At 34.8% G+C, this 12,353-nt stretch overlaps 1 protein-coding gene across 6 annotated transcripts in view; it reads right to left on the minus strand.

Annotated features, from left to right (window-relative positions):
- LOC111053165 (cerebellar degeneration-related protein 2) overlaps window positions 1-12,353 on the minus strand; it is a 255,727-nt gene that overhangs the window by 206,605 nt on the left and 36,769 nt on the right. Inside the window, exons 1-2 of one of the 6 annotated variants that reach the window (XM_039436966.1) lie at window positions 4,762-4,909; window positions 3,673-3,871 (exon numbers count right to left, since the gene is read on the minus strand). The exons of 2 other annotated variants lie outside the window; for them this stretch is intronic. In XM_039436966.1, coding sequence (XP_039292900.1) covers window positions 3,673-3,748 — 76 coding nt within the window. In that variant the 5' untranslated portion in view covers window positions 3,749-3,871; window positions 4,762-4,909. Of the gene's footprint in view, window positions 1-3,672; window positions 4,910-12,353 lie in introns of those variants that run through there. 3 more of the 6 variants (XM_039436967.1, XM_039436965.1, XM_039436963.1) reach the window with 3 other exon arrangements.

Raw genomic sequence — 12,353 nt, forward strand, 5'->3', positions numbered from 1 at the left:
CTTAAACTACTTCTAGAAAGTCGCCTTTGTGAAATAATAAAATAAATATATAAAATAAGTCATAAAATAGGTGCAGATCACCTACATTAACACCTATGTATAGTGTGGTGCACGTTTTAATAGCAGTGGAGAAAGGTAGGAGAAAAACGTTGCCGATCCTCTGTCTTGTCAATGCCTTCTACAGACGGTAGCTGATACAGGTTCATTGATGTAAAATCAACTGATATCCTCAGAAAACATGGATCTATTGGAAGATACCGGTAATTTCAATGAAACCAATAAAACTCCATACGAATTTACTTATCGTAATTTATTCTACCCTATTCTATAAACCAACCATTTCGTCCTATTCCTATTCATTATCTTCATATTCAATTATAATATCAAATAGGCAGATATTGTATCTAATGAATATAAGTATATGATCAATATATAGAATTCTGAATTGTAATTTAATTGATAATCTTTATTTATTCAAATCCAAAATAACATTTGGCATCAAATTCCATTGAACTCCAGAGCAAATATTAGACAATCAAATCCATATACTAATGCCAATAGATAATAGAATGATTTAATACGTACTATATTGAGGTCCACGTTATAATGGCAGTGTTTGATTAGCAATAGTATTGCTATCCTTGTCTGCCATTCAACAAAGCAGATAGCGCTATCTCATTCCCGCTTTGCTCTGTAGCCAGATCGTCTTTCAACAATGTAGACTTTATAATTAATTAATAAAATATTTCATTTTAATGTGTAAATTTATAATGAAATTATTGAAAAATATAAGTTCTTGCTTAATAAAATATTATCGGGGCGCCGAGCTTTCGCTCGTTATTTTTATTTATTGATAAACAGAACATAATTTTCTAAAATGATCGTATTTACATTTTACAGCTGGCTATACGTCAGCTTATGAATTTCGGGGATGCGATATTTTGATTTTCCACTCGCTCACTTTTTACTATCCACAGACGACAAATGTTTCAGCCAAGGATGAATTATTGTCCTTTTAATGTCGTTCAGCGAGTTTTCCCAAGGATGAGACCTAGTGCAATCAAATTTTTATATCATGAACCTTCTATGTTCCAAATTTCGTGAAAATCGTTAGAGCCGTTTTCGAGATCCGTCGAACATAAATAACCAGATATAAATGTAAACAACCAGATATGAAAATACAGAATTTGCTCGCTCAATATAATAGGATAATTGTTAATTTAAACGAGAATGATCAGTTATTATTACATCAATAAACCTGTATCAGCTACCGTCTATAGAAAGCATTGACAAGACAGAGGATCGGCAACGTTGTTCTGCTATCTTTCTCCACTGTCATTATAACGTGGACCTTACTATAATATTAATTGTATACTAACATAATCTTAGAATACTCGTGGTACAATAACTATTGCATCATTGAACCGCTATTTCGTATCGAATCAAACAGCCTTATCAATGCTACAGATAACAACACTTCTCAATAGTCAGGCATTGAAAAACATGCAGGAACAAAATTGAACTTGTGATGATTTCTGAAACGATTTGAAAAGTAAATGAGAATCAAAATTGGTTCAACTCCTGTAAAATATGGGACTATCATGAGGCCACGTTATAATGGTAGTGGAAGAAGATAGGAGAACAGCGTTGACGGTTCTCTGCCTTATCACTGTCTTCTACAGAGGATACCGGTATATCTGATGTAATATTAACTGTTCATTCTTGTTAAAAATCATCAATTATAGCCTATTTTTTTCGTTAAGAATATATATTTTTCTATGATTGGATAATGAATTTTCATAACTGAGATTAAATATTCTGTGAATTAATTATATTTCTACATTGTTAAAAAACGATCTGGCAACTTTGCGGAGCTGGAAAAGGATAGCGTTATTTTTTTATTCATTTATTTGGTTAGCACAAACAATACAATGATCGAAAAAAACAGGCTATTGCCTAAAACTTTTCCAATTTCCTAATTTAGTTTCAAATTGTGCAAATCTTATCTGCTTTGTTGAATGATAGACAAGGATATCAATACCATTGCTAATCAAACATTACAAAATATTTTATTTTAATTTATTAAATCATTGAAAAAATATAATTTCTTGCTCAATAAAATATAATTGATTATTTCAAACGAGAATGAACAGTTAATATTACATCAATAAACCTGAATCAGATACCGTCTATAGAAGGCATTGACAAGACAGAGGATCGGCAACGTTGCTCTCCTATCTTTCTCCACTGCCATTATAACGTGAACCTCACTATAGGACCAAGTTTGTGTTTCACTGAATTTTCTTCACCAAACAAATTGATTACATAGATGGAAATAACAATTATTCGATAAGGACTTGTCATTATCTCTACTTGGACTGACTTGGTGCTTTACTGAAGTCTGTGAAGAAATTGTAAGTCACAGAGCACACTTTACAGTACTAAGTAGGCCTTCTCCATTCATCTGGAATTCTAGTTCCAACCTTGGAAGTGGGTGTTTCATAATCTCAGTGACATCTTGTATAGCATGGCATGCTTTGTACGACAGCTTTTTGTGAAATAGATGGACGAGCTCTAACGAACTGGTCTGTCAAATGATTGCGTGATTGTTCTTTTTGTAAATTTTTAGTTTGTCTATATTGGAATTTCGTAATTTCAACACCTACTAAAGTCAATATTTCATTCAGAAACGTATTGGAATTTCGTCAGCAAGTGTACAAAACCTCTTTCATCAATTGTTGATACAAAATTAATTAGAGATTGTAACTTGACATCCTGTGACTTGGCATTATCAACTGATAACACATTCAAATATTTAAAATGGAATTGGTGAAAATAGGGACAGAAAAGATGTTCTTCGTAATGCTATTTTTCTATTTCACTTTCGCAGTACAAGCTGTATGGATTATTCTGGTACGAAGTTGAAGATATGGATAAATCAACGTTTTAATCCATCTTCAGTATTGTGTGTTCACTGGTACGAATAATTTTATTAAATTATTAGAGAGTAATACAATTTGATAATTCATGAGCTGATGATGTGAATTTATTCAAGTAACAACCCAATTCAAACTCCACATCTGTACATTTTGTATGAAGTTTGAGAAATACATTTGCTTTGTGTAATAAAAACGGTACTACAAGTTTTATTAATAGGAATAATTGAGTCTGTATTGTTTTGAAATAACAATTAAAGCAGACAATTCACGTGTTTGTTGATAACTTGGGTAGAATTTATCACATCCGTAAGCCACACCTTCTGATCCAGCTAGAGTCGTCTATATCGGTCCAGTAAAGAAAATAAATTACAGCTATTTGTTTCAACAAGCTTATCTTTGTATTTTACAAGAATTTTATTTGAGAAGCTTCCTTAACAGGTTTGTAACGTTTTTAACTCAACCCGATAGTCCTAGTAGCTCTTTTTCGGAAAGCTATGCGACGCTGGTAGTCTCTCTTACTGTGCCATTCTTAACACTCTCACCCCAACAAAACATTAATAATAGACAGTAGTAGACAATAATCAGCTTGAGTGAACAGAAACCGGCTTAAAATTTGGTACAATATGGGATATATTCTTATACTACCTTTTCTCTATAACTATACTTCATAAAGTGTGTAGATATATCAAACAAATTTTAGATAAAACAAATCTGAAAAAAATGATCATCCTACCTGTGGGGGTGTCCGTCTCTGTACGTCCCTGGCATAGCGTGGACCACTCCAATTCCAACTCCTTGAAAGTGGCCATTTTGTGATTCCCACGAAATAACACTCGAAGGGTGACCAATACAAAAATGTATCGAGAACTAAATTACTTCGATGTGACAATCGAAAAGTCCATGAAAATCACGAGACATGCACGTGGCTGGATCTAATAGGAGTGAAAAATTGATTTACAATATTGAAAAAAGATTTTTTTACTGATACTTGATAACATAATTATAGTAAGGGGTGGACATAGTTTTGGAGTGTTAAAAGCAACAGTTCCAAGGGGCAGAGAGAATTGTAGTTCAAAAATTTTGGGGATCTTTTATTCTAGGGAGAAGCACACTCCAGAAAGTTTGGGAGGTGTTTAGAGGGGTTTTAAATAGAGTAAATGTTTTAAATAGTTAATGGAAAAAATCACTTTTATTAGTGGGTATTAATCTAGGAAGACTAACACACGGAGACTCAGTTTGGGGGGTTGAAATAAAGTAAATATTATAAATATTGGAGAGTAAATAACTTTTTTAGGGGGTTTTAATCGAGGGGACCAACAATCTAGACAGTTCAGGGGGTGTTGAAGTAAAGTAAATCGTTTAAATCTTTCAAAGTAAATAACTTTTTACTAGGGGGTTTCAATCGAGGGGACCAACACTCTAGACAGTTCAGAGGGGGTTGAAGTAAAGTAAATCGTTCAAATCTTTCAAAGTAAATAACTTTTTACTAGGGGGTTTCAATCGAGGAGACCAACACTCCAGAGTGTTTAGGGGGTGTTGAAGTAAAGTAAATATTTTAAATAATGCTATGTAAATAACTTTTTACTAGAGGGTTTTAATCGAGGAGACTAACTCTCCAGACAGTTTAGGGGGTGTAAAAGTAGAGCAATTCTTTTCAAGTCCGTGAATCAAGTGAATCACTTCATTCTAGGGGGTGTTAATCGAGGGAGACTAACACACTCCAGACAGTTTAAGGGGTGTAAACTAAAGTAAATCTTTAAAAGTCCGTGAAAAAATTAGATCACTTTTTACTAGGGGGTGTAAATCGAGGGAGAGCACACACCAGCACATATACACGACACGACGCAGCCACGACAGACATACGTCGGAGCGACGACAGACGGCAGGCAGACAAACAGATATGTCGGGGTGACGACCCAGCTAACACTGAAGGTCCGAGAGACCTGTAGCTTGCTGCAGCTGAAGTTGCAAACGCACAGACGCCTACACGCGCTGGCATGCCGGTTCAGGAGTTCTGGTGAGAGGAGGTGGAGGAGTAGAGGTGGGTGAGGAAGAGAGAGGAAGGAAGGAACAAGTCGACGAAGAAAACGAAAGTGAAGAATGTGCGCTGATGATGATAAGAACTGGATGGAAAGAGGAAGAACGACGGAAAGAAGCGTGATAAGAGTTGGCGTAAAGAGAGGTGGCGAGGAAGAAGAAGGATAAGAGAGGACGAATAGAGAGGCGGTGAGGGAGAAGAATAAGATTAAGAAAAAGAAGAAGAAGAAGAAGAAGAACTAGAAACAGTAGATAAAGTGGAATGTCAATGAATGGAAATGAACAGAAAGAGAAATCATGGTGATAACGAAACTTTAAGAGGAGATACGAGAAGAAGGATAAAGGGTGAGGACGGTAAGAGGAAGAAGGAGAAGAAGAAGGATAAGAGTGAACGAATAGAAAGGTGGTAAGGAAGAAGGAGAAGGGGGATGATAATAAGAGAGAACGATGGAAAGAGAGAGAGAGAGAGAGAGGATGAGCTTGAAGAAGGATGAGTGGAGACGAATAGAAAGGTGCAGAGGGAGAAGGAGAAGGAGGATGATAATAAGAGAGGACAGATGGAAAGGAAAAGAGGAAGAACTAGAAAGAGTAAACAACGTGGAATGTTAATGAATGGAACTAAAAGAGGAAGAGGGGTGATAAGAACGAAACTGGAAGAGGAGAAACAAGAAGACGAAAGGGAAGGCGGAGAGGAAGAAGAAGGAAGAGAAAGGACAAAAGGAATGGTGGAGAGGAAGAAGGAGAAGAAAAAGAATAAGAGTGGTCGGAAGGAAAGGTGGTGAGAAAGAAGGAGAAGAAGAAGGAAGGGAGGACGAAAGAAACAGTGGAGAGGAAGAAGGAAAAGAAGCATAATTTAGGAGAGAAGACGATAAGCAGTATACGTTCAATAATACAAAGTCCAGCCACCTCTTTGGTTTCGAAGCCTGAGTGCTGGTTGCACAACAGCCGGTTAAATTTTAACCGTGATTAATTTCACGAGAACCAATCAGAGAAGCCGTCTTTTCAAAAACGCCTTCTCTGATTGGTTCTCGTGAAATTAATCACGGTTAAAATTTAACCGGCTGTTGTGCAACTGGGCCTTAGTATAGTAGATTACAGGTCGGTTTTAAGTAGTCTTGGACTGTGGTATTGCAGTGAGGTCCACGTTATAATAGCTGTGGAAAAAGATAGGAGAACAGTGTGGCCGATTCTCTGCCTTGCCACTGGCTTCTATAGAGTATAGCTGATGCCGGTATATCTGATGTAATAATTAAAAGTTATTCTTGTTTTAAATAATCGATTATATTATAGTCGGCAAGAACATATATTTTTTAATGAATGAATAATAAATTTTCATAATTGAGATTACTAATATTTTGTCAATTGTTTATAATAATTCTACATTGTTTAGAAGTGATCTGGCGGAAGTAGAGAATGATAGCGTTATCTGCTTTGTCAAATACTTATCAATTGAGTTACTCCAAATTATACTTACTGACCGTTGTCCTATGTTTACTTATGGATTTCGAGATCATTTACCTGCAAAAGAATTTATTACGATTAATATTTTGTGAAGATCAGAGCTTACACCAATATAATCTTTCGATAATATACTTTAGTGAGGTCCACGTTATAGTGGAGAAAGATAGGAGAGCAACGTTGCCGATCCTCTGTCTTGTCAATGCCTTCTATAGACGGTAGCTGGTACAGGTTTATTGATTTAATATTAACTGTTCATTCTCGTTTAAATTATCAATTATATGTTATTGAGCAAGAAATTATATCTTTTCAATGATTTGATAATTAAAATGAAATATTTTGTTAATTAATTATCAATTCTACATTGTTAAAAGACAATCTTGCAACAGAGCAAAGCGAGAAAGGGAAAGCGCTATCTGCTTTGTTGAATGATAGACAAGGATAGCAATACCATTGCTAATCAAACTCTGCCATCATAACATGGACCTCACTATAGACATTTTGTCCGGTTTCTAAGACACCTATTAAATCTAGCAGTCCATTATCTCTATTTTCAATCGAGAAACCGGGCCTGATAAGAATGGTAACATACTATACTTTTTGTGAGTAGTATCTTGTTCATTTGTAACATAGCTGTTCTATACTTTTGTGAATATTTTGTATGAAGTTGGATCTAACTTACCAAATGTCTTATGTTATGTGTATTATTGAAATTTCTTTTCCAGAGATTCAATGAAAAACCTACTAAATTCTATCCAAATTCGAAAAAGGAAGAGTTCTGGGCTGAGCATGTTGGTCCTTCTCTTATCATGCATATGATTTGTGTATCATGAAATGTATGAATATATAAATACTGAAATAGTTTCTGATTTGAACCAATACTTGAGTAAAAATCAGGTCATTCAGTTGAAGCTAAAACTCATTATCTACTATAATTTCATCGACGTGGATTAAAAAGACAAAGTTTTTCCTAATAATGACAAATCAATTTTAATATGACACAATTTGAATCTATTGATAGATGTCACATAGGTCCGGTTGCACAGACTCCTATTAGAATTTAATCATGATTAAATGCCAAGAGAACAAATCGGAGAAGGCTTTTTTGAAAAGAAGGCATCTCTGATTTCTTCTCGTGGAAGTTTAATCACGGTTAAAATTCAACAGGCCTCTGCGCATCAAATTCAATACTGCTCCAATCTTTGTTCAAAATATCGGGAACCGAGCTTCGCTCTGGAGTACAAAAGCATAAACAATTTATTACGAAAGGAGAAATTATAGTAACATTCATACAGAAATGATCTATCTAATCACAGTAAATTGAGATTAAATGAATTTTAGGAATGCAAAAATTTCCCTCACAAAGGCCCGGTTGCACAAAAGCCGGTTAAATTTTAATCCTGATTAACTTCACGTGAACCAAATCAGAGAAGACCATTTCAGAAAGATGGATCTACTGGAATTAATCAGGATTAAAAATAACCCGGCTTTTTTGCAACCGGCACTAAGTACCTGATTGAATGATTACAAAAGTTCAACAGCTGATTCATAATATTTTGACACAGTCCCACACTCATGAACTCGCTCACTCATTTCCATCATCAACAGACGATGAAATAATTATTATCAGCTGTTTCTCCAAGGATGAATAATAATTATCTTTCAATGTCCTTCAGCGAGTTTTCCCAGGGAAGAGAACTAGTGCAATCGAATTTTTATATTATAAACCTACTATGCTCTGAATTTCGTGAGAATCATTAGAGCCGTTTTCGAGATCCGGTGAAATATCCAAATATCCTAGACATCTAAACATCTAGACATCTAAACCTATAAACATATGAACAGAAATTGCTCGTTCAATAGTATAGGATGACTATACTACGCTTTATACAAAAAATCCATCAATTTTTTCATCACTACATACAAAACAAAACCACTTTTTCATGAAATCCAGTTTTACAAATTTGTATTTGGTAAATGGATACCTTATGAGAATTGGCAGTAACAGGAGATGTATTTGCCAACTTTTGAATGCCACTGGGTGTGGCTATCTAAGAGTTTAGAGTATTGAATAAATAAATTAGTCTTGAATCTATGATATAACATCATATACGTTAAATTCTATACTCCCTGCTCCTTGTAAGCTAATATCTTCCAAACATCTCAGTTCAACCGGGAACTGGTTACAATTTCGGACAATCAGCTTATGGAAAATAGAGAACGAACAATTCTGCACGAGAAGTTCTTCTCATTACAATTGTGGGCGAAACCTGTTTACAAGTATCAATAACCAAATGTGACGTATAAACTTGCTCCAACTCCTGTGTGAGAATATACTTGTTGTAATAAGGTTATTTAATACTAGATGTTATGAAAAGTGGATGTTTTGATGGGAGGTGAGCCGATGACCTTCACAAGGCCGTCTGTTGATCGTTTATTCGGCTTTCTCCAACCAAAGATGGGAGATACTAAACTAATGTGCGTTTAGATTAGTAGGATCATTTCCGAAGTTTTACTTTTTTGTAGGGCTAATTTTTCTATTTCCTTTTCACATCTGTGATCTTTGTGTAGGAGAATAGTTATATACGCTCTACTGTACAGTATTGTATGTATACTGTATATAATAGTACAACACTATACTCTGCAGTATAGTTTGAACGATTTGCTCTATACTGTCTATGATTCTAGAATGACTATAGCTGAAGATGAGTGAGTGTAATAATTGCATTCTCAGAACTCCAAGAACCATTTTATGATTCCAAATGTTTCTTGTCAGAACTTCAGGAGGGCACCCAAAAAAAATATGGTTTGGCGCACTCACACAACTTTCCTTGCCGTTATGGAAATTGATCACCTGACGCTAGTGTTCACTCGCATCTCAAGTCTACTATTCTAAGATCTGAGCCAGCTGGTAACAGGACTATGACGCTGGAGACACCCAAGGTCTGCTATTTCTTCATAGTGAATGATCTAATAGAATCAACAGTTGCCAACAGTTTGCAATTGAATAATCACATTTTCTCACTGGAAAATGTTACTGGACATTAATTGAAGAGATTTTCATGCTCAATCCTTTCCACTTAAATTTTTTGTTTAAATCTGAAGACTGATAATTGGGAATCTAAAATCAAACTTTGCATAGATGGGGCGGAGCTCCTGAAAATTTTACAGATATGGGACGTGTGGCAGTTGATAGAGCTTATCGATGACTATTTCAGGTATAACTTTGATCAAAATCGTTGGAGCCGTTTTCGAGAAAATCGAAAAAAAACCTGTTTTTGACAACATTTTCGCCATTTTAGCCGCAATCTTGAATTGCATTTGATTGAAATTGTTCGTGTCGGATACTTATAGTGTAAGGGACCTTAAGTTCAAAATTTCATGTCATTCCGTTGATTGGAAGACGAGATATCGTGTACACAGACGCACATACACACATACAGACCAACACCCAAAAATCATTTTTTCAAGGGGACCTTGAAACGTATAGAAATTGGGGTACCTTAATTTCTTTCGGAAAGCAATACTTTCCTTACCTACGGTAATAGGGCAAGGAAAGTAAAACAGATACATACACTACCAAACATTGTAGCAACTTATCAAGCTTTAAAGAAGCAAATTCGTTAGATAATTCCCTTGAATAGTAGTTCCCCTGATTGAAGTGAATCATTCGTGTAATATTTGATGAATTTTAGTTGATAGTGGAGTAAACGTGGTAATTGATCAGTTCACGTCGATAATTAATATTTAACTACCATGCTCCATAAGGGTCTAATTGAAAACTTGACAAACTGAAAACTTTACCTAATGAAATATTGAAGAATTAAAAATATGCCTATAACAACCCTCGGTAAATTTAGAATCTTTATGCAAAGTTTAAAGTTAATCAGTTTAGTAGATGATGTAAGTGTCGTCATTCGTGTATTTCTTATCACGTACGTGTATGAGCCAATTCTTTCCTTTATTATACCGATCTGGTAACAGAGCAAAGCGAGAAAGAGATAGCGCTATCCGCTCTGTTGAATGATATAGACAAGGATAGCAATACCATTGCCAATCAAACACTGCATTATAGATTACTGTATATCAATTTACTAGTTTCAGCTTCAACTAAACGAAGAGCTTTATCCGATCCCCATTGCTTTTATTTATTTATTGAATGATACACAAAACACGATTCATTAAAGTGATTGGGGAAGGACCAACAGGCACAACCAAAAAACTATTCCTTCCCAAAATTTCGAGTCATACACTTGGATTGGATGCTGGAGATGAGAGATTGATAGACCTGCAGTTTTCGAAAAATGACCAATATCTGTTTGTTGGTGGAGCTGCCCTCAAGAAGCCACCCTTCCAATGGGAGGCCCTAGAGTACGGAGCTTAACAGTCTAATCTTATAGCTACGGCTCTCACTTTGAAGACATCAAAATCAAATCAAATTTATTCACTCGAAATTGAAATGTATTTTATAATTTATTTCAATAAATGTATCATGAGATTCACCTTATAATTAAACCATAAATATCAAAGTCAATGGAGCCTTTCAAAACGCATTAGAGTGGAATGTTTTCATAACGTTGAATTACGGAGATAATCCAATTTATATAATAAAAAGCACTCTTTGGATATCAATTTATTCTAATCTATTGAGTGGCGAAGCATGTCCTCTCATTTAATTCCCAATTAGTAGGAAAGTACTCAGTAGGAAGTTATTATGCGTAGAGCAGATGAATGAATATAGAGGATGTAAATGTGGTTAAACAGCTTAATCCTCTATATAAAACTGGATGATAATTTTTAAAATGATCAAGAAAGGCTTTCATTTCAAATATTTGATGAATGTTTGATAATTTCTTTCAGCTCACACTCGAAGTGTACAAATTTTAGGATACCATTCACGTTTTAACTCAGTATTGATACAATGAGTACATCATCAAAATGATAAAGAGAGTGAAAATAAGTGCTATTCCTCTTCAAAATTCAAGGTTACACATAGTCCGAAATAGGTGAAGTCTTGTAGTTGTTCAGTTCACAAAATTTTCAGTCATTAATTATATTTTTAATCCGTTTTTTGAACTATTTTAAACGTCACTACAGTCTAATTTTTGAATATTAGTTATTAAAACTAGTACTCACTGTGGTGCGCTTTCGGGTTATTTAAATTCGTTTTCAACACTGTTGAATGTTAGAGTGTTGAGAATGGATTTGAATAATCCGAAAGCGCCCCACAGTGAGTACTAGTTTTAATAACTAATATTCAAAAATTAGACTGCAGTGTCGTTTAAAAAAGTTCAAAAAACGGATTATCACTCGCAGTTCGTCATGGATAGTAGAATAGATGAGTATATTTTTGAATTTGAATGCTTCAAAACCAAAAATAGAAGAAATATTTCACATTATTATCTCTAAAATAGGAAAAAATATTCACATATCAAAGAAATAAATTTTCCTACAGTTACGTTGAAAAGTGGCCATTGCTGCACTGATTACAGAACGCAAAGAATCACTTTTCCGCTCTAGTGCGGGAAAAATTTTTCTGCACTCCAGATTTGCAACATGGCAACGCAAAATACTTAGTAGGTTATATGGAGCACCAGTGCAGCAAAATCAAAATGAAGTTGGTAACAGTGACTGGGCTGCTATAATGAGCAGAGGTGCAACCAAGCACAACGAGCTAATTATTATTCATTATATATTATAACCAAGGACAACGAGGACTTTAGGATTTTAGGATTGAGGTTTTTATAAATAATAAATTACACAGAAAAACATTTGATGCATTTCAGGCAATTTTACCCATAATTACCCACTTTTCATATTCAATGGTAACTGTAGGAAAAACTTAATGTGAAATACGTGCGCAAAGTTCCTCTGCTGCACTCAAGAAACCATTCCAATAAACGTTTCTTTCGGTGCAGC

Source organism: Nilaparvata lugens, chromosome 10 (genome assembly GCF_014356525.2).
Source record: "Nilaparvata lugens isolate BPH chromosome 10, ASM1435652v1, whole genome shotgun sequence".
Classification (NCBI taxonomy): Eukaryota; Metazoa; Arthropoda; class Insecta; order Hemiptera; family Delphacidae; genus Nilaparvata; species Nilaparvata lugens.